At 43.8% G+C, this 23,080-nt stretch overlaps 1 protein-coding gene across 8 annotated transcripts in view; it reads left to right on the forward strand.

Moving 5' to 3' along the window:
* DYSF (dysferlin) overlaps window positions 1-23,080 on the forward strand; it is a 284,587-nt gene that overhangs the window by 112,438 nt on the left and 149,069 nt on the right. For all 8 annotated transcript variants that reach the window (XM_067468433.1, XM_067468436.1, XM_067468437.1 and 5 more), the window contains 6 exons: window positions 3,711-3,866; window positions 5,131-5,262; window positions 7,794-7,960; window positions 14,713-14,827; window positions 16,582-16,687; window positions 19,678-19,820. In XM_067468433.1, coding sequence (XP_067324534.1) covers window positions 3,711-3,866; window positions 5,131-5,262; window positions 7,794-7,960; window positions 14,713-14,827; window positions 16,582-16,687; window positions 19,678-19,820 — 819 coding nt within the window. The remainder of the gene's footprint in view (window positions 1-3,710; window positions 3,867-5,130; window positions 5,263-7,793; window positions 7,961-14,712; window positions 14,828-16,581; window positions 16,688-19,677; window positions 19,821-23,080) is intronic.

A 23,080-nucleotide genomic window follows, 5' to 3' on the forward strand; every position in this document is an offset into this window, starting at 1 on the left:
GAAGCACGGTAACACAGCAATCTGCAGTCCCAGGACCCAAGTCAAGAGTAATGGCAGCAACAAAGTCCCCAGCACGAATACAACACTTTGCCTACTGCAAAGTTCCCAATGTTTGATACCTTCTTTTATCTTATAGCTCATTATCGGATGATGAACTGCTCTCCACCCTGTCCTCATCACTCCCAGCTGCTTTAGCTTCCACAGCTGCTCACCACCGCCCGTCCCTCCAACTTTTCCAGCATCTATCAAGACTTAGATCACCCCAAGTATTTCCAGGTTGCCAGTCTCCCGAGAACCCCTCAAACTCATCATTTGATGTAGGTTGAGTACATATGTCCCTGATCTCTTGTACACGGGTCCAATCTAGCCCATCCTCCTCTCTGTCATCACTCCCAGTCCCATCACTCCCTGTGAACCCCATGAAGTCTTCCTCCTCAGTTGGAGCATTAAGTATTTCACAGATCCGCTTCCTTTCTCTCTCTTCATCTGACTCTTGCTCCCGAGTAACCCGCTTCAAACCTCTACACTCCTCTCCCTCCTCCTCCATTTCAGAATCTGTGAACCCTTCGAATGACTCAGTATCTGTAGGTGTTATGAATATTTCCCTAATTCGTTTCCTTCGCTGCTCTTGATCCAACATCTGAGCTGCCCTCTTTGCCCTTCTACTACTCGTTGTAGCTTGTTCAGCACACTCTACTACAACAAACAATGTTGTTGAGAGGTGGATCCTAAGGGGACATACATAGTGGCTAAAGGTAGCATTGCATTGTGACATGAATTATATGCTATACATAAAGAAATATAATATCTATGAAATAATAATAATAATAATAATAATAATAATAATAATAATAATATAATTCTCACAGCTAGTCTTTGTTGGTCAGTATCTCTGCAAAGTGTTTCATTCTGTAGCGAGTATAGGATAGAAATAACTCAACCTATTACTAATATAGTAAGTCCATTGGTCAGGTGATAGTGACATTATCAGTTTGGTATACATTGGGGGAAAACCTCCTCTGTTATAAAAAACAGTCATAGGATCATAGAATCAAAGAGGTGGAAAAGACCTCCTGGGCCATCCAGTCCAACCCCATTCTGCCAAGAAGCAGGAATATTGCATTCGAAGCACCCCTGACAGATGGCCATCCAGCCTCTGTTTCAAAGCCTCCAAAGAAGGAGCCTCCACCACTGCTGAACAGAGTTCCACTGCTGAACAGCTCTCACAGTCAGGAAGGTCTTCCTCACGTTCAGGTGGAATCCCCTCTCTTGTAGTTTGAAGCCATTGTTCCATTGCGTCCTAGTCTCCAAGGAAGCAGAAAACAAGCTTGCTCCCTCCTCCCTGTGGCTTCCTCTCACATATTTATACATGGCTATCATGTCTCCTCTCAGCCTTCTCTTCTTCAGGCTAAACATGCCCAGCTCCTTAAGCCGCTCCTCATAGGGCTTGTTCTCCAGACCCTAGTCTCCAGGGAAGCAGAAAGGAAGCTTGCTCCCTCCTCCTCCCTGTGGCTTCCTCTCACATATTTATACATGGCTATCATGTCTCCTCTCAGCCTTCTCTTCTTCAGGCTAAACATGCCCAGCTCCTTAAGCCGTTCCTCATAGGGCTTGTTCTCCAGACCCTTGATCATTTTAGTCACCCTCCTCTGGACACATTCCAGCTTGTCAATATCTCTCTTGAATTGTCATGCCCAGAACTGGACACAATATTCCAGGTAAAGTGGTCTAACCAAAGCGGAATAGAGCACGGGGAGCAGGACTTCCCTAGATCTAGACACTAGGCTCCTCTTGATGCAGGCCATCATATGAATTGGTGTTGTTTAACCCTTTTGGATGTTCCGTTGGATGTTCTTTTTGCAGGGTAAAGATCCAGAAGGATTCCCGTTGTAGAAGTTTAGTTTGGAAATCAGTGTCTCTGGGTGGAGTAACCACCTCTAAAATCTGTACTTGAAGTGATTCAGGGCTGTGGTTCAGGTCCACAAAATGCTTAAACAGAATAGAATCAGTGGAATGTTTCCCGATTTTACTTTTGTGCTCAATGATCCTGAGCCTGACTTCTCTGCTGGTTTGACCAATGTAAAGAAGTGAGCAGGGACATGTGATGGCATATACTACACCTTCAGTGGAGCAGGTAGCAAAGTGATTGATTCTGTATTGAGTTTTAGTGTGCTGGTTCTGAAAGAACTTAGTTTGTAGGAACTGTGAGCACATGGAACAGTGATGACAGGCATAGTTGCCTATCTTTTCCAGTAGGCTGTTAGGAATAGTGCGAAATGAATGCAGTTCGACACCACTTGAACTTTGATGGCTCAGTGCCATGGAATGATGGGAGTTGTAGTTTGGCCAGCATCAGCACTCTTTGGCAGAAAGAGCTAAAGTCTTTGCAGAATGACAACTCCTAGGAATCCATTGCATTGAGCCCTGGCACAGTTGCATACGCTGGAGGATTCCCAAAGGGGATCCGGATCGGGGCCAAAGATGAGGGTGCTGGGCTGCTTCGGTGATCTCTGGTTTGCTCTGTGAGCATTGTGAGGGGATTGTGGTGACTTGGGGCATGGCTCCTTGGAGTTCAAGCTGTGGTGAAGCAACATTCCAATCAGATTCATGAGAACTTACTTTGCAGGAAGAGGGAAAAAATACCCAATGTGCTGCCTATATATCCACAGATAACGATTCACACATTTTATATAATTCATATTGTTGGGAGATCTGATTTCTCAATAACCTTCCTTCCATCCTTCTTTACTTCCTCCTACCTCCCTCCCTTCCTCCCTCCTCTCTCCCTCCATTCTTCATTCTTTCATTCTCCCTCCCTTTGTTCTTCCTTCTTTCCTTCCTTCCCTCTCTTCCCTCCCATCTGTTGTTCTTCCTTCCTTCCTTCCTTCCTTCCTTCCTTCCTTCCTTCCTTCTTTCTTTCTTTCCTCTTTCCCCTTCCTTCCCCTCTCTCCCTTTCTTCTTCCCTACCTTCCTTCTCTTCCTTCCCTCCATTCTTGTTCCTTCCTTCTCTCTCTTCCTCCTTCCTTCCTTCCTTCCTTCCTTCCTTCCTTCCTTCCTTCCTTTTCCTCCCTTTCTCCCTCTCTTTGTTCTTCCTTCTCTCCTTCCTTCTCATCCCTCCCTTCTGTTGTTCTTTTCCTTCTTCCCTCCCTCTTTTCTTTCTTCCCCTTCCTCTCTTTCTTCTTCCCTACTTTCCTTCTCTTCCCTCCCTTCTTTCTCCTTCCTTCCTTCCTTCCTTCCTTCCTTCTTCCCTTCCTCCCTTTCTCCGTCCTTTTGCCTTTCCTTCTTCCCTTCCTTCCTTCACCTCCCTCCCTTCTGTTGTTCTTTTCCTTCCTTCTTTTTTCCTTCCTTCTTTCCTTGCTCTCCCTCCCTTCATCCATCCTTCCTTTCTTCCCCTTCCTCTCTTTCTTCTTCCCTACCTTCCTTCTCTTCCCTCCATTTCCTTCCTTCTTCTCTGTCTCTTCCTTCTTCCTCCCTTCACTTTCCTTCCTCCCTTCTCCTCCTTTTCTCTCTCTCTTTGCTCTTCCTTCCTTCCTTCCTTCCTTCCTTCCTTCCTTCCTCCCTTCCTTCCTTCTCCTCTGTCTCTTCCTCCCTCCATCTTTCCTTCCTTCCTTCTCCTCCCTTTCTCCCTCCTATTGCTCTTCTTTCCTTTCTTCCTTCCTTCTCCTCCTTTTCTTCCTCTCTTTGCTCTTCCTCCCTCCCTCCCTTCCCAGCCCCAGAACAGCCTTCCGGACGTGGTCATCTGGATGCTGCAAGGGGACCGCCGCGTAGCCTTTGCCCGGGTGCCAGCTCACGAGGTCCTCTATTCCCGCAACGGACCCAATTGCTGCGGCAAGAACTGTGGCAAGCTCCAAACCATCTTCATGAAAGTAGGTCTCACCAGCAACACTCTTTGACATTTTTTTAAAGGAGGAAAATAGCTGTTGTTTTGTTTTAAAGGAGAGGACTTGGCAGCCATGTTTATCTATTGCAGTGTTTCTCAACCTGGGAGTCGGGACCCCTGTGGGGGTCGCGAGAGGGTGTCAGAGGGGTTGCCAAAGGTCATCAAAAAACACAGTATTTTCTGTTGGTCATGGGAGTTCTGTGTAGGAAGTTTGGCCCAATTCTATGGTTGGTGGGGTTCAGAATGCTCTTTGATTGTAGGTGAACTATAAATCTCAGCAACTACAACTCCCAAATGTCAAGACTATTTCCCCCAAACTCCACCAGTGCTCACATTTGGGCATATTGAGTGTTCGTGCCAAGTTTGGTCCAGACCCATAATTGATTGAGTCCACAGTGCTCTCAGGAGATAGGTGAACTACAACTCCCAAGCTCAAGATCAATGCCCATCAGACCTTTCCAGTATTTTCTGTTGGTCATGGGAGTTCTGTGTAGGAAGTTTGGCCCAATTCTATGGTTGGTGGGGTTCAGAATGCTCTTTGATTGTAGGTGAACTATAAATCTCAGCAACTACAACTCCCAAATGTCAGGTCTATTTTCCCCAAACTCCACCAGTGCTCACATTTGGGCATATGGAGTATTCTTGCCAATTTTTTTGTCTAGATCCTTCATTGTTTGAGTCCACAGTGCTCTCTGGGTGTAGGTAAACTATAACTCCAAAACCCAAGGTCAGTGCCCACCAAACCTTTCCAGTATTTTCTATTGGTCATGGGAGTTCTGCGTGCCAAGTTTGGTTCAATTCCATTGCTGGTGGAGTTCAGAATTCTCTTTGATTGTAAGTTAACTATAAATCCCAACAACTACAACTCCCAAATGACAAAATCAACCCTCCCCAACCCCATATGGGGTATTTGGGCATATGGGGTATTTTTGCCAAATTTGGTCCAGTGAATAAAAATGTATCCTGCATATCAGATATTTACATTACAAGTCATAACTGTAGCAAAATTACAGTTATGAAGTAACAACGAAAATAATTTTCTGGTTGGGGGTCACCACAACATGAGGAACTGTATTACAGGGTCGCGGCATTAGGAAGGCGGAGAAACACTGATCTATTGGAAAGGGGGTCACGTTGAGTTGCAGGGGCTGAAGTTTGCCCACGCCTGGCCTCTAGATGCACCCCGACTCTCTGAAATGCCTCGTTTGAACAACCTCCGGTGGGTTTCATTGCTTCCTTTTTTGCCGCAGCGTCCTCAGGAGGAGACCCTGGGCCCCAAGATCCGGGCCCAGATCCGGGTGCAGCTCTGGCTCGGGCTCAGTGTGGACGAGAAGGAGTTCAACAAGGCCGCAGAGGGGCGGCTCTCCGTCTTCGCGGAAACGGTGAGGTCTTTCAGGTAGAAAATTCTGTGGTAGAAAGAAATGCATTGTATGTAACACCATTGTGTTAAAAATACAGTTCTAATGGACATGTGGTCACAGCACACTCCACTGAAAGGTTAAGCAAGTGGAGATGTCAACCTGGAGGGACAGCTATGTCATGACCATGTGACAGGCATGACAAGAATTGCATCATTTCTTGTGGCCACTTTGGGTATATAAGGGAGTGGCAGATCTATAATGAGTAACATAGTTTCTTATGTAGCGAAGGGAAGAGAAGACTTTGCAAGAAAACTTGTAAATGCCTTGAGTCTTCAGTTGTTTTTCTGCAATCCTGCTCTCACCTGGGATTGCAACATCGACAATCCATGCTATGTTTTTTAACACGACCGTGAGGTCAGGAGTCTTGTGCTCCAAAACTCTGTCTATCTGAATCCGGAAGTCCCAGAGGAGTTTGGCGTGTTCATTCTCTGTAACTCTTTCTGGCTTGTGATCCCACTAGTTTTTTGTTGCAGGCAGATGGTCTTTGTGGCACAAGTTCCAATGAATCATCTCAGCAATGGTGTTGTGTCACTGCTTGTAGTCCATCTCTGCGATCTTCTTGCAGCAGCTGAGGATGGGATCGATTGTTTCATCTGCTTCCTTGCAGAGTCTACATTTGGGATCTGTTGTCAACTTTTCAATTCTGGCTTTGATGGCATTCTTTATTATTGTTGTTGTTGTTGTTATTATTATTATTATTTGGATGTGGGTAAATTCCCAATATTCTGGGTCTCCCGCCTCCAACCTCTCCAATATTTAAAGTTGGTCCTGATGAGTCATGATTGCTCTAGATCCATCATCAATGGGGTACACAGTGCTCTCTGGGTGGACTGCAATTCCCATCATTCTCTGTCATTGCCACTGCCACTCCCAAGATCCTTGCCTCTCCCAAGTATCCTTGCTCAAACTACAAGAGAGGAGATTCCATCTGAACATGAGGAAGAACTTCCTGACTGTGAGAGCCGTTCAGCAGTGGAACTCTCTGCCCCGGAGGGAGTGTGGTGGAGGCTCCTTCTTGGAAGCTTTTAAACAGATACTGGATGGCCATCTGTCAGGGGTGATTTGAATGCAATTTTCCTGCTTCTTGGCAGGTTGGGCTGGATGGCCCAGGAGGTCTCTTCCAACTCGAGGATTCTGTGATTCTATTTAAAGTTGATCATGATAGGCCTGTTTTTGGTCCAGATCTGTCATTCACAATTCTCTCTGAATATGGGTGGATGATAACTCCCATCATTCATGGTCAACCCCTTCCTCCAAAATCTATACAGTATTTTCTGTTGGTTGTGGGGGTTCTGTGTGCCAAGTTTGACCCAAATCCATCATCAGTGAGGTTCACAACGGCATCTGGATATGGGTGGACTGCAAGTCCCATCATCCTCTGTCGTTACCACCCTCCAAAGTGTGGTCCAGATCCATAGTCAGTGGAAGTTGTCTTGAAAATCTCATACAAATATACATACAAACACATTCTCACTATGTATAATACAATATATTATAATTAATCATATATAATATTATATATTATATATATAATATAATATAATAAATTATAATTATATTATAATTAATTAAATATATTATAATTTATATTATAATTATATAATATATCATAATTAATTATAATTAATTATATATAATATAATATATTATATATATAATATAATATATTATCATTATATAATATATTATAATTAATTATATATTATATAATATATTATATATATTATATATTATATAATATATTATAATTATATAATTAATAGGCTGTGTGCACATGAAACATAAACGAATTGGTCCCATCTCCCAAAATATCTCATTATGTATATGTAAATATTCCAAAACCCTAAATCCAAAACTCTTCTGCTCCCAAGGATTTCAGATCCAGGAGACTCAATCAATATAGAAGTGACAACACCTAGGCATAACTCAAGATGCACCTGCACTGTAGAATTAATGCTGTTTGAACCCACATTAAATGCATTAGCTGAATGCTATGGAATATGGGAGTTGTAGATTCACAAGGTCTTGAGCCTTATCTCCAAACTACAACTCACAGGATCCCATAGCAGTGTGTCATGACAGGTCAAGAGGCTTTAAACTGCATTAACTCTACAGTGTAGATGCAAGCAAGGATTCTTGCATCTTCTTTGGAAGCTTTTAAGCAGAGGCTGGATGGCCATCTGTCAGGGGTGATTTGAATGCAATATTCCTGCTTCTTGGCAGAATGGGGTTGGACTGGATGGTGGCCCAGGAGGTCTCTTCCAACTCTTGGATTCTATGATTCTATGATAAGGATGACTCAAAAGTCATGAAAATTCAAGCGTTATTTCAGATATGACATAAATATGACATACATGATGTAAATAAATCAAAGTAGACCCGTGTTTTATGGAACACTTTGTGGGTAATAATACGTTTGACCGGTGGAAATGGCTCCCAGTTTGGTCCCTCTCCCTGTTTGACCTCTTCTCATCTCTTCTCTTCTCTCCCAGTATGAAAACCAGACCAAACTGGCCCTGGTTGGCAACTGGGGCACCACCGGCCTGACTTACCCCAAGTATTCGGATGTCACCGGGAAGATCAAGTTGCCCAAGGACAGCTTCAAACCTTCGGCCGGATGGACCTGGTCTGGAGACTGGTTTGTCAGCCCCGAAAAGACGTAAGTAAAAGACATGGCGTTTGTTCTTCTTGGGGAAAAGAGCCGTAGTTTGGGGAACTGCAACTCCCACGATCCCTTCTGTGCTGTCACGCGCTGGGCAGGTGAAAGAGTCTGTAGACAGGACGTGTTTTCTGTATGCCCAACGGGATGCCGGGGGTGCCTCGGATTAGAGGCCTTTTGGATTTCCCTAAACAAAGTCTTTAGAAATTTGGAAAGTTTAACAAAGTTCTTTATTAGTGCTTAGGTCTTCAATAAATCAAACAAATATTTCAAGGCTTTGAATCAACTGGTGGCTTTCTTAATCTTTGTGGCACCTCAGGATAATAGAATCATAGAATCATAGAATCAAAGAGTTGGAAGAGACCTCATGGGCCATCCAGTCCAACCCCCTGCCAAGAAGCAGGAATATTGCATTCAAATCACCCCTGACAGATGGCCATCCAGCCTCTGCTTAAAGCTTCCAAAGAAGGAGCCTCCACCACACTCCGGGGCAGAGAGTTCCACTGCTGAACGGCTCTCACAGTCAGGAAGTCCTTCCTCATGTTCAGATGGAATCTCCTCTCTTGTAGTTTGAAGCCATTGTTCCATTGCGTCCTAGTCTCCAGGGAAGCAGAAAACAAGCTTGCTCCCTCTTCCCTGTGGCTTCCTCTCACATATTTATACATGGCTATCATATCTCCTCTCAGCCTTCTCTTCTTCAGGCTAAACATGCCCAGTTCCCTAAGCCGCTCCTCATAGGGCTTGTTCTCCAGACCCTTGATCATTTTAGTCGCCCTCCTCTGGACACATTCCAGCTTAGAGTCAATATCTCTCTTGAATTGTGGTGCCCAGGATTGGACACAATATTCCAGATGTGGTCTAACCAAGGCAGAATAGAGGGGTAGCATGACCTCCCTAGATCTAGACACTAGGCTCCTCTTGATGCAGGCCAAAATCCCATTGGCTTTTTTTGCCGCCACATCACATTGCTGGCTCATGTTTACCTTCCTGTCCACGAGGACTCCAAGATCTTTTCCACACGTACTGCTCTCGAGCCAGGCATTGTCCCCCATTCTGTCTCTTTGCATTTCATTTTTTCTGCCAAAGTGGAGTATCTTGCATTTGTCACTGTTGAACTTCATTTTGTTAGTTTTGGCCCATCTCTCTAATCTGTCAAGATCGTTTTGAATTCTGCTCCTGTCCTGATAAGTTTCTCCTTGCTCTCAAACACCACCAGACCACGGCTGTAGGATTTATAGTTTATTGTAAAAGTTCCAAAAGAAGGCAAAGGTTAAGTCAATACAAAGTTCCAAAGTTCAGGTAAAATGCATGGTCAGATCCAGACCAGAAATCCTTCAGAGGCAATCAAAGTAAACAGGAATCAAGAAGCACACCCTTGTGCCCAGCAGCTTAGCCCAAAAGCCGCACGACAGAATCCAGTGCAGAAGCATGAAACAGCTAGCAGATAGCCACGTTGAAACTGACAGCTAAGAATTGCCCGAAGCAGCCCTAAATACATTTTGCACATCAAAACAATCTAGCTTCCCACAGACTGCTTTCCCATTGCTCCCTTGACCTGTGGCTGACCTAACTTGGCTGCGATCCGAGAGCTCCGTCTCACGGTTTCGCTATCCCTTTGAAAGGGCACCTGGTCCTCCTCCTTATCAGCAACATTCCTGTCCTGTGAGAACTGCTTCTCCAGCTCAACTGCCGGCTGAGAAAACTGTGAAAACTGAAAACCATCAGACTCAGGGGCCTGTTGAACCACAACAATCTTGTCCACAAGGGACAGGCAACTATCTTCACAAACTGTTTCTTCACTATCAGGGAAATCCTTGAAGATTGTTAAGGAAGCGGTCTGCAAACACTTAGAAACAAATGCAGTCATCGCTAATAGTCAACATGGATTTATCAAAAACAAGTCATGCCAGACTCATCTGATCTCTTTCTTCGATAGAGTTACAAGCTGGGTAGATGCGGGGAATGCCGTGGATGTAGCGTACCTGGATTTCAGGAAGGCCTTCTTTGACAAGGTCCCCCATGACCTTCTGGCAAGGAAACTAGTCCAATGTGGGCGAGGCAAAACTACGGTGAGGTGGATCTGTAATTGGTTAAGTGGACGAACACAGAGAGTGCTCACTAATGCTTCCTCTTCATCTTGGAAAGAAGTGACAAGTGGAGTGCCACAAGCAGGGTTCCGTCCTGGGCCCGGTCCTGTTCAACATCTTTATTAATGACTTAGATGAAGGGCTAGAAGGCATGATCATCAAGTTTGCAGACGACACCAAATTGGGAGGGATAGCCAATAGTCCAGAGGACAGGAGCAGAATTCAAAACGATCTTGACAGATTAGAGAGATGGGCCAAAACTAACAAAATGAAGTTCAACAGTGACAAATGCAAGATACTCCACTTTGGCAGAAAAAACGAAATGCAAAGATACAGAATGGGGGACGATGCCTGGCTCGAGAGCAGTACGTGTGAAAAAGATCTTGGAGTCCTCATGGACAAGTTAAACATGAGCCAACAATGTGATGTGGCGGCAAAAAAAGCCAATGGGATTTTGACCTGCATCAAGAGGAGCATAGTGTCTAGATCTAGGGAAGTAATGCTACCCCTCTATTCTGCTCTGGTTAGACCACATCTGGAATATTGTGTCCAATTCTGGGCACCACAATTCAAGAGAGAGATTGACAAGCTGGAATGTGTCCAGAGGAGGGCGACTAAAATGATCAAGGGTCTGGAGAACAAGCCCTATGAGGAGCGGCTTAGGGAACTGGGCATGTTTAGCCTGAAGAAGAGAAGGCTGAGAGGAGATATGATAGCCATGTATAAATATGTGAGAGGAAGCTACAGGGAGGAGGGAGCAAGCTTGTTTTCTGCTTCCTTGGAGACTAGGACGCAATGGAACAATGGCTTCAAACTACAAGAGAGGAGATTCCATCTGAACATTAGGAAGAACTTCCTGACTGTGAGAGCCGTTCAGCAGTGGAACTCTCTGCCCCGGAGTGTGGTGGAGGCTCCTTCTTTGGAAGCTTTTAAGCAGAGGCTGGATGGCCATTTGTCAGGGGTGATTTGAATGCAATATTCCTGCTTCTTGGCAGAATGGGGTTGGACTGGATGGCCCTTGAGGTCTCTTCCAACTCTTTGATTCTATGATTCTATGATTCTATGATTCTATGACCTCTACCTGGGCAATCTGTCTTAGGCTCTGCTGGCGTGGGCCCCTACACCCGGTCCAAATTGCGTTATGGCTGCTGCAAGTGGTCCTTACCAAACAGTCCTTTTGTAGATTTCCAAGAGGAAAGAAGGTCTTCAATTCCCAGCGAAGGCTGGCTGTAAAGCCGTGGGACTGAATTCCCACAAAGCTTTCTACAGATGGAACTGATTCACATCCTGTACGAAAGGCTTCTCTGTGTGAACTGAACTAGAGGTCCCCCTTTCCCCTCCTGGACCCAGAAAAAGGGGCAGAACTTAAGAACGTAATGATGATTGATGGGTCATTGGCCCTATGATTGCAAACCAAGGGAAGCCACCTTATTGCAAAATGCATGGAACCTTGGAATACATGCAAACACTCAAAGAAAGAAAAAGAAGTTGGAGCTCCTGGTACAGCCATACCAGCACACCTTCTGCTATGTAAACATTGACCTCTCCATCTTGTATCCAACTGAGATGCAAAGTGCCCCTTGTTACAAGGGAGACCCAGTTTGGTGTCATGGTTTGAACCTTGGACTAGGACTCGGGAAACTTGGCTTCGATCCTCGCTCAGTCATTGGACCCAATGGGTGCCCTTGGCTGAGTCACACTCTCACAGCCTCAGAAGAAGGCAATAGCAAGACCTACCTGCCTGCCTGTCTCTACCTGTCTATCTATCTGAGAGCCTTGCTCAGAAACAGAAAGATGGAAAGGAACAAGGTCTCAGCTCATGGTCATCAATGTAGGGCATGAAACTTGAGACTGTGCCTCAGGAAGGTTGGTTATATTTGCTTTGATGGTGATGATGATCATGATGGTGGTGATGATGCTGGTGGTGATGATGATAGCCCACCTTTTCCAAGAAGTCACCGATCATGGCCACCTATTTAATGTGTGCCTTGAATTCCAACCTATTAATGTCAACTTTAGGAAGATTTATGGTCTTTGCTTGGATGATGATGTTGATAATGGGGGTGGTTATGACGATGGTGATGATGATGGTAATGGTGGTGATGATGATGGGGTGCTGCTGATGATAGTAGTGATGGCAATGATGGTGATGATGATGATGGTGGTGGTTATGATGATGGTGGTGATGATGGTAATGGTGATGATGATGATGGTGATGATGATGGGATGCTGCTGGTGATGGTGGTGATGATGGTGGTGGTTATGACGATGGTGGTGATGATGCAATGGTGGTGATGAGAATGATGGCGATGATGATGGGATGCTGCTGCTGATGGTAGTGATGGTGATGATGATGGTGGTGGTTATGACGATGGTGGTGATGATGGTAATGGTGGTGATGATAATGATGGTGATGATGATGGGATGCTGCTGCTGATGGTAGTGATGGTGATGATGATGGTTGTGGTTATGACGATGGTGGTGATGATGATAATGGTGGTGATGATAATGATGATGGGATGCTGCTGATGACGGTAGTGATGGCGATGATGATGGTGGTGGGGATGATTATGGTGGTGATACTGATGATGGAGATGGTAGTGATGGTGATTGTAGTGATGGTGATGATGGTGATGATGATAACCCACTTCTGCCAAAAAGTCCCAGATCATGGCCACCTATTTAACATGTGTCTAAAATTCCAAACTTTGAATGCCATGATGATGATGGTAATTGTAATGATGGTGGTGATGGTGATGATGATGATGATGTTGTTGTTGTTGGTGATGGTGGTGAGAATGCTGATGATGATAACCCACTTTTGCCAAAAAGTCCCAGATCATGGCCTCCTATTTAACATGTGTCTAAAATTCCAACCTTTGAATGCCATGATGATGATGGTAATGGTAATGGTGGTGGTGATGGCAATGATGATGATAACCCACCTTTGCCAAGGAGTCTCATATCATGGCCACCTATTTAACATATGCCTTGAATTCCAACCCATGAATGCCAACTTCAGGAAGGTTGATGGTCTCTCCTTGTATGATGGTGATGGTGATGATAGGATGGTGATGATGATGGTTGTTGTGATGTTGATGATGACGATGTTGATAATGATGATGATGGTGATGCTGATAATGATAATGGTGGTGGTAGTGATGGTGTTGATGATGGTGGTGAAGATGATGTTGATAATAGTGGTGGTGATGATGCTGATGGTGGTGGTGATGGTGATGATGGCAATGATGATGGTGATGGTGGTGATAATGATAGTGATGGTAATGGTGATGGTGGTGGTGATGGTGTTGATGATAATGATGGTGGTGAAGATGATGTTGATAATAGTGGTGGTGATGATGCTGATGGTGGTGGTGATTGTGATGGCGATGATGGCAATGATGATGGTGATGGTGGTGTTGATGATAGTGATGGTAATGGTGGTGGTGGTGGTGATGGAGACGATGATGATAATGATGGTGGTGAAGATGATGTTGATAATAGTGGTGGAGATGATGCTGATGGTGGTGGTGATGGTGATGATGGCAATGATGATGGTGATGGTGGTGATAATGATAGTGATGGTAATGGTAATGGTGGTGGTGATGGTGTTGATGATGATGATGGTGATGATGGAGACAGGGATGATAATGATGGTGGTGAAGATGATGTTGATAATAGTGGTGGTGATGATGCTGATGGTGGTGGTGATGATGATGGTGATGGCGATGATGGCAATGATGATGGTGATGGTGGTGATGATGATGGTGCTGATGATGGAGACGGTGATGATAATGATGGTGGTGAAGATGATGTTGATAATAGTGGTGGTGATGATGGCGATGATGGCAATGATGGTGATGGTGATGATAGTGATGGTAATGGTGGTGGTGATGGTGTTGATGATGATGGTGGTGATGATGGAGACGATGATGATAATGATGGTGGTGAAGATGATGTTGATAATAGTGGTGGTGATGATGCTGATGGTGATGGCAATGATGGCAATGATGATGGTGATGGTGGTGGTGATGATAGTGATTGTAATGGTGGTGGTGATGGTGTTGATGATGATGGTGGTGATGATAGAGATGGTGATGATAATGATGGTGGTGAAGATGATGTTGATAATAGTGGTGGTGATGATGGTGATGGTGGTGATGATGATAGCGATGGTGATGGTGGTGGTGATGGTGTTGATGATGATGGTGGTGATGATGGAGACGATGATGATAATGATGGTAGTGAAGATGATGTTGATAATAGTGGTGGTGATGATGATGATGGCGATGATGGCAATGATTATGGTGATGATAGTGGTGATGATGATAGGGATGACAATGGTGATGATGATGGTGGTGGTAGTGATGGTGATAACCCATCTTTCCCAGATCATGGCCACCTATTTCAAATTATAACCTACGAATGTCATCCTCAGGAAGGCTGGTGGCCTTTGCTTTGATAATGTTGTTGATGATGATAATGGTGGTGATGAGCCACCTTTTCCTCAATGCAGGGTCTCAAGGGGGTTGATCCGTCACAAGGGATGCAATGCCCTGGGCCCTGCTTTGAGAAAGGAAGCTCTTAGAAGGAAAGACTTAAGTGGACTCTCCAAGGGGTCCTTGAGGCCCACTCAACCCCTCTCTCCTTCTCCAATGCCCACAGGTTGCTTCATGACACAGATGCTGGCCACATGAGCTTTGTGGATGAGGTCTTCGAGAACCAGGCTCGGCTCCCTGGAGGGCAATGGATCCACATGGCAGAGGCCTACACTGATGTGGTGAGGAAGGAAGGAAGGAAGGAAGGGAGGAAGGGCATCTTCTTCTTTGGGGTCTCCAAGGACACTCTCCCCATGGTTTTAATATATGTCATGGAGACTGCCTCCTCCATCCATGTGCCTGTGCACACTACCCATGTTCACACCCTTCTCCTCTTCATCCTTCCACCTCTCCATTTTCTCCTTTTCTTGAATGCCACTCTTCTTCATTCTTATTCTTTGTCTTCCTCTTCTCCTTCCTTTATTCTTCATTCTTTCACCTCAATTTTTGCTCCCTTCTTCTTTTCTCTTTCCTCTTCCTTTTCCCATCCTCTTCTGCTTCTCCTCCTTCTCCCCTGTTCCCTCTTTCTTTCCATCCTTCTCCTTTCCTCCTTTCTCTTTCTCTGTTACGATGCCAGGGCTCTGCCGATATACAGGCAGAGGTGAACCAAACAAACACTCAGGGCCCTTCCACACAGTCGTATATCCCAGGCAGGAAATCCCGCATGATCTGAGTGTGGACTCTTTTCCTTCTCCTTCTTTATTCTTTTTTTCCTACTCTTTTTTCCTCTTCTTCCTCCTCCTCCTTCCCTTTCTTCCTCCTCCTTTTCTCTTCCATTTCGTCTTCTTCAAACTTATCTTTTCCTTGTTGTCTTCCTCTTTCCCCTCCTTCTCTATTTTTTCTATTGCACCTCTTTTCTCCCTCCTCCCCCTTATCTTTTTCTTTTCCCTCTTCCTTCAGTTCCTCCTCTTCTTTCCCTCTTCTCCTTCCTTCCTCATTCATTCTTTCTTTTCCTTGTCCTTTTCCTTTCTCCTTTCCATCCCTCCCTTTCCCCTCCTCCTCTTCTTTCTCCCTCTCCTTTTCTCTTCTGTTTCCTCTTCTTCCGTCTCATAATTTCTTTGTTTTCTTCCACTTCCCCCTCCTTATCCTTTTTCTATTCCTCCTCTTTTCTCCCTCTTCCCCCTTATCTTTTTCTTTTCCCTCTTCCTCCTCCTCTTTTTCCTTTTCTCCTTCTTCCCCTCCTCATTCTTCCTTTTCTTTCCCTTTTTTCTTTTCTCCTTTCCATCTCTCCCTTTCTCCTCCTCCTCTTTCTCCCTCTCCCTCCTCCTTTTCCCTTCTGTTTCCTTCTCCTCTTCCTCCTCTTCCTCCTCCTCTATTTCCTTTTCTCCTTCTTCCCTTCCTCATTCTTCCTTTTCTTTCCCTTTTTTCTTTTCTCCTTTCCATCTCTCCCTTTCTCCTCCTCCTCTTTCTCCCTCTCCCTCCTCCTTTTCCCTTCTGTTTCCTTCTCCTCTTCCTCCACTTCCCCCTCCTCTTTTTCCTTTTCTTCTTTTCCCCTCCTCATTCTTCCTTTTCTTTCCCTTTTTTCTTTTCTCCTTCCCATCTCTCCCTTTCTCCTCCTCCTCTTTCTCCCTCCTCCTTTTCCCTTCTGTTTCCTCTTCCTCCACTTCCCCCTCCTCTTTTTCCTTTTCTTCTTTTCCCCTCCTCATTCTTCCTTTTCTTTCTCTTTTTTCTTTTCTCCTTTCCATCTCTCCCTTTCTCCTCCTCCTCTTTCTCCCTCTCCCTCCTCCTTTTCCCTTCTGTTTCCTTCTCCTCTTCCTCCACTTCCTCCTCCTCTATTTCCTTTTCTCCTTCTTCCCCTCCTCACTCTTCCTTTTCTTTCTCTTTTTTCTTTTCTCCTTTCCATCTCTCCCTTTCCCCTTCTGTTTCCTCCTCCTCTTCCTCTTGTTACTCTTCCTCTTCCTCCAGGCCTTGACCAGGCTTGCTTCTTCTCTTCCAGAACGGGGAGAAGGTTCTGCCCAAGGATGAGATCGAGTGCCCCTTGGGATGGAAGTGGGAGGACTTTGAGTGGGACATCGACCTCAACCGGGCCGTGGACGAGAGAGGTAACAAGGAGGGAGGGAAGGGGCTCCCTTTCAGATATATGGACCACCTTCTGATGATACAATTTACGGTCAAATAATATGTGTTCTAGATCCTCAATTCCATAAGCCTAGTTTTTCAGCCCCCTCGGCTTATACTCGAGTCAAAGTTATTTATTATTTTGCTCTGCTGTGGTTATTATTATAATTATTACATTTATTATTTTACTCTAATTATAATAATAATAATAATTACATTTACATTATTTTACTCTATTATTATTATGTTATTACATTTAGTATTTTACTCTATTATTATTATTATTATTATTATTATTATTTTGCTCTATTTATTATTATTTTATTAATATATTTACTATTTTATTCTATTATTATTATTACATTTTTATTTTACTCTATTATTACAGTCATTATTATATTTACATTATTTTACTCTATTATTATTATGTTATTACATTTAGTATTTTACTCTATTATTATTATTATTATTATTATTATTTTGCTCTATTTATTATTATTTTATTAATATATTTACTATTTTATTCTATTATTATTATTACATTTTTATTTTACTCTATTATTACAGTCATTATTATATTTACATTATTTTACTCTATTATTATTATGTTATTACATTTAGTATTTTACTCTATTATTATTATTATTATTATTATTATTTTGCTCTATTTATTATTATTTTATTAATATATTTACTATTTTATTCTATTATTATTATTACATTTTTATTTTACTCTATTATTACAGTCATTATTATATTTACATTATTTTATTCTATTATTATTATTATTTTGCTCTATTTATTATTATTTTTATTAATATATTTACTATTTTATTCTATTATTATTACATTTTTATTTTACTCTATTATTACTGTTGTTATTACATTTACAATATTTTACTCTATTTATTATTATTATTATATTTACATTATTTTACTCTATTGTTATGTTATTACATTTAGTCTTTTACTCTATTATTATTATGCTCTATTTATTATTATTTTATTAATATATTTGCTATTTTATTCTATTATTATTACATTTTTATTTTACTCTATTATTACTGTCATTATTACATTTACATTATTTTACTCCATTTATTATTATTATTATTGTTATTATTATTACATTATTTTACTGTATTATTATTATGTTATTACATTTAGTATTTTACTCTATTATTATTATTATTATTATTATTATTGTTATTATTATTATTTTGCTCTATTTATTATTATTATTACATTTACATTATTTTACTCTAACAGGGGCGGCACACAGGGAGCATACAACCCCTCTGTCACTCCAGCTCCATTGGCTGCCAATCAGCTTCCGAGCACAATTCAAAGTGCTGGTGTTGACCTATAAAGCCCTAAACGACTCCGGCCCAATTTACCTCTCTGAACGTATTCTCCCCTACGAACCATCAAGATTACTAAGATCGTCTGGAGGGGCCCTGCTCTCGGTCCCAGCACCCTCGCAATTGCGTCTGGTGGGGACGAGGGACAGGGCCTTCTCGGTGGTGGCCCCTCAGCTCCGGAACTCTCTCCCGCTGGAGATTAGATCTGCCCCTTCCCTCTTGACTTTCAGAAAGCTGGTAAAATCTTGGCTTTGGAATATAGCACTTGCAGAATGAGGATCGAGTCAATAACTGCTGACTGCACCGGCAGATGGTGATGAATTTGTGATTTTACTTTGACGACCTGGCTTTATGTAATTGTATGATCTGTATTTTAATTTATTTTATGTATTAATGTATTACGATGCTATTTTGTTTATCCTACTTGGGTATGAATTTCCTGTTGTTAGCCGGCCTGAGTCCCTCTTCGGAGGTTGAGAAGACCGGGTTCTTATAAAAGCTCTAAATAAACAAACAAACAAACAAATAAATATATTCATTGCTACTTCATAACTCTGATTTTGCTATTGTTATGAATCATAATGTAAATAGCTGATATGCAGTATGGATTTTCATTCACTGGACCAAATTTGGCACAAATACCCAATACACCCAAATTTGAACACTGGCGAGGTTGGGGGATTGATTTTGTGATTTGGGAGTTGTAGTTGCTGGGATTTATAGTTCACCTACAATCAAAGAGCATTCTGAACTCCACCAATGATGGAACTGAACCAAACTTGGCACACAAGACTCCTATGACCAACAGAAAATACCAGAAGGGTTTGGTGGGCACTGACCTTGAGTTTTGGAATTGTTTTGGAGGAGAACTGATGATGACCAGAGACAATTGAGTAACTGTTGAACTCTTGGTGGAAAACAACATGTTTACATTACCAAAAACAATGACTCTTTAAGTTAAGAAGGACGCAAGGAGGAAAACCAATTATGAGTTAAGTTCACCTACATCCAGGGAGCACTGTGGACTCCAACAATGATGGATCAGGACCAAACTTGGCACACATTCTCAATATGCCCAGATGTGAACCCTGGAGGAGTTTGAGGGAAATAGACCTTGACATTTGGGAGTTGTAGTTGCTGGGATTTATAGTTCACCCACAATCAAAGAGCATTCTGAACCCCACCAGCGATAGAATTGGGCCAAACTTCCCCCATAGAACCTCCATGACCAACGGAAAATACTGCTTTTTCTGATGGTCTTTGGCGACCCCTCTGACACCCCCCTCACGACCCCTCCAGGGGTCCTGACCCCCAGGTTAAGAAACATAGTTATAGGGCTTGTTCTCCAGACCCTTGATCATTTTGGTCACTCTCCTCTGAATACAATCCAGCTTAGAGTCAACATCTCCCTTCACTTGGACACAGGGTGATTCCAGGTGTGGTCTGACCAAGGCAGAATGGAGCATGGGGAGCAGGACTTCCCTGGATCTAGGCACTATTGATGCAGGCAAAATCCCATTGGATTTTTAGCTTGGAGCATCACATTGTTGGTTCCATCTTGAGTTGTTCCCTTCTGTGACATCCTTCTCTGCCTCTCCCTCTCTCTCTCTAAGGCTGGGAATATGGCATCACCATCCCTCCGGACCACAAGCCCAAGAGTTGGGTCCCAACGGAGAAGATGTACCACACCAACCGGCGTCGACGCTGGGTCCGGCTGCGGAGGAGGGACCTGGCCCAGGTGGAGGCCCTGAGGAAGGTGAGCGGCAACCATGGCTTTTGGGACTTTGGCCATCTTGGTGGCCCTTCTCCAGACAGATTTCCAGACAAATATGTGAACATGGCTCTCTTGACTCCCCTCGGCCTCCGATCCTTTCAGGCCTTGTATTTGCATTTGTCCTGTCCCGCTGTCTAGGCAGCCTGGGCTCGGCTGCTTGTGGTTGTCATAAAATATGATGTATGGTTTGAGTGGAGTTGTATGAACGGAGGATGACTGGGGTCTATATAGAGGCTAAAGATGTCCTCCCAAGACAGTGGGCCTGGACACTACAAAAAAAGAGAACTGTTGATGACCAGAGACAAATTATTAACTGTTGAACTCTTGGTGGAAAACAACATGTTTACATTACCAAAAACAATAACTCTTTAAGTTAAGAAGGACGCTGGATTTCAGTAAGGTTACTGGATTTCAGGAAGGCCTTCTTTGACAAGGTCCCCCATGACCTTCTGGCCAGGAAACTAGTCCAACGTGGGCGAGGCAAGACTACGGTGAGGTGGATCTGGAATTGGTTAAATGGACGAACCCAGAGGGTGATTCTCCCCAAGGCTTCCTCTTCATCCTGGAAAGAAGGGATGAGTGGAGTGCCATCAGTCCAGTCCCTTCAAGGATGCTTCAAGAGCTACAAGCTGGGTAGATGCGGGGAATGTCGTGGATGTAGCGTACCTGGATTTCAGGAAGGCCTTCTTCGACAAGGTCCCCCACGACCTTCTGGCAGGGAAACTAGTCCAATGTGGGCTGGCTAGGCAAAACTACGGTGAGGTGGATCTGGAATTGGTTAAGTGGACGAACCCAGAGGGTGATTCTCCCCAAGGCTTCCTCCTCTTCATCCTGGAAAGAAGTGACGAGTGGAGTGCCCAAAGCAGGGTTCCATCCTGGGCCCGGTCCTGATCAGGATCTTCATTCATGACGTAGATGAAGGGCTAGAAGGCAGGATTATCAAGTTTGCAGACGACACCAAATTGAGAGGGAGAGCCAAGGCTCCAGAGGACAGGAGCGGGATTCAAAGGGATCTTGACAGGTTAGAGAGATGAATGGCCAAAACTAACAAAATGAAGTTCAACAGGGACAAATGCAAGAGACTCCACTTTGGCAGGAAAAACGAAATGCAAAGATACAGAATGGGGGACAATGAGGCCTGGCTCGAGAGCAGGACATGTGGAAAAGATCTTGGAGTCCTCGTGGACAAGAAGTTAAACATGAGCCAGGAATGTGATGTGGCGGCAAAAAAAGCCAATGGGATTTTGGCCTGCATCAATAGGAGCCTAGTGTCTAGATCTAGGGAAGTCATGCTCCCCATGCTCTATTCTGCTTTGGTTAGACCACTTTACCTGGAATATTGTGTCCAATTCTGGGCACCACAATTCAAGAGAGATCTTGACTCTAAGCTGGGATGTGTCCAGAGGAGAGCGACTAAAATTATCAAGGGTCTGGAGAACAAGCCCTATGAGGAGCGGCTTAAGGAGCTGGGCATGTTTAGCCTGAAGAAGAGAAGGCTGAGAGGAGACATGATGAGGGCCATGGATCAATATGTGAGAGGAAGCCACAGGGAGGAGGAGGGAGCAAGCTTGTTTTCTGCTTCCTTGGAGACTAGGACGCAATGGAACAATGGCTTCAAACTACAAGAGAGGAGATTCCACCTGAACATGAGGAAGAACTTCCTGACTGTGAGAGCCGTTCAGCAGAGGAACTCTCTGCCCCGGAGTGTGGTGGAGGCTCCTTCTTTGGAAGCTTTGAAACAGAGGCTGGATGGCCATCTGTCAGGGGTGATTTAAATGCAATATTCCTGCTTCTTGGCAGAAGGGGGTTGGACTGGATGGCCCAGGAGGTCTCTTCCAACTCTAGGATTCTAGGATTCTATGATTCTATGACGCAAACAAGACTCCTTAAGAAGGAAAACCAATTATGAGTTAAGAATGTACCCAAACTCAAGGTCAGTGCCCACCAAACCCTTCCAGTGTTTTCTCTTGGCCATGGGAGTTCTGTGTGCCAAGTTTGGTTCAATTCCATCATTGGTGGAGTTCAGAATGCTCTTTGATTGCAGGTGAACTACAAATCCCAGCAACTACAACTCCCAAATGACAAAATCAATCCCTGCCCCAACTCCACCAGTATCCAAATGTGGGTGTATTGGGTATTTGTGCCAAATTTGGTCCAGTGAATCAATAATAATAATAATAATAATAATAATAATAATAATAATAAACCTTTATTTGTACCTGGCTACCATCTCCCGAAGGACTCGGTGTGGCTTACAAGAGGCCGAGCCCAAATACATCAGTAAAACAACAACAACAATACAACAATAAATAAACTCATATACAAGCAGTAAACATTTATTTATTTTATTTATTTCAGTTACTTCTACCCCGCCCTTCTCAACCCCCGAGGGGGGACTCAGAGCAGTATACAAAAGGCACATCTTGGTGCCCACACAAATACAATAACATATAAAAACAGCAATTAAATGGTCAACAATTAAAACAATTAAAACAACAATATATCTCACAATCGATAGCCAATCTCAGACACAGCGTTCGCCAACTCAGAGTCCATACTTCGTTCCACATTGTCCAATTCCTATCTATAGTCACAGTCCTTTATTCATCTGCCAGATTGCCCAAACGCCTGGTCCCACATCCATGTTTTTAATTTCTTTCTGAAGGAAAGGAGGGATGTTGCTGATCTAATTTCCCCGGGGAGTGAATTCCATAGGTGAGGAGCCACCACTGAGAAGGCCCTGCTCCTCGTCCCCGCCAATCTCACTTGTGACAGTGGCGGGGCCGAGAGCAGGGCCTCCCCAGAGGATCTCAGACTCTGAGGTGGGGCGTAGAGGGAGATACATTCGGACAGATACGCTGGACCGGAGCCATATAGGGTTTTGTAGGTCAAAACCAACACTTTGAATTGTGCTCAGAACTGAATCGGCAGCCAGTGGAGCTGGCATAACAGAGGGGTGGTGTGCTCCCTGTATGACGCTCCAGTGACTAATCTGGCTGCCGCTCGCTGGACCAGTTGAAGTTTCCGAACAGTCTTCAAGGGCAACCCCACGTAGAGTGTGTTGCAGTAATCTATCTGGGATGTAACAAGAGCGTGGACCAACGTCAACACCACAAAATACATCTTGCATGTTAGATATTTACATTGCGATTCATAACAGTAGCAAAATTACAGTTATGAAGTAGCAATGAAAGTAATGTTATGGTTGGGGGTCAGCACAACACGGGGAACTGTATTAAGGG

The sequence above is a fragment of the Anolis sagrei genome, chromosome 5 (assembly GCF_037176765.1).
Source record: "Anolis sagrei isolate rAnoSag1 chromosome 5, rAnoSag1.mat, whole genome shotgun sequence".
NCBI lineage: Eukaryota > Metazoa > Chordata > Lepidosauria > Squamata > Dactyloidae > Anolis > Anolis sagrei.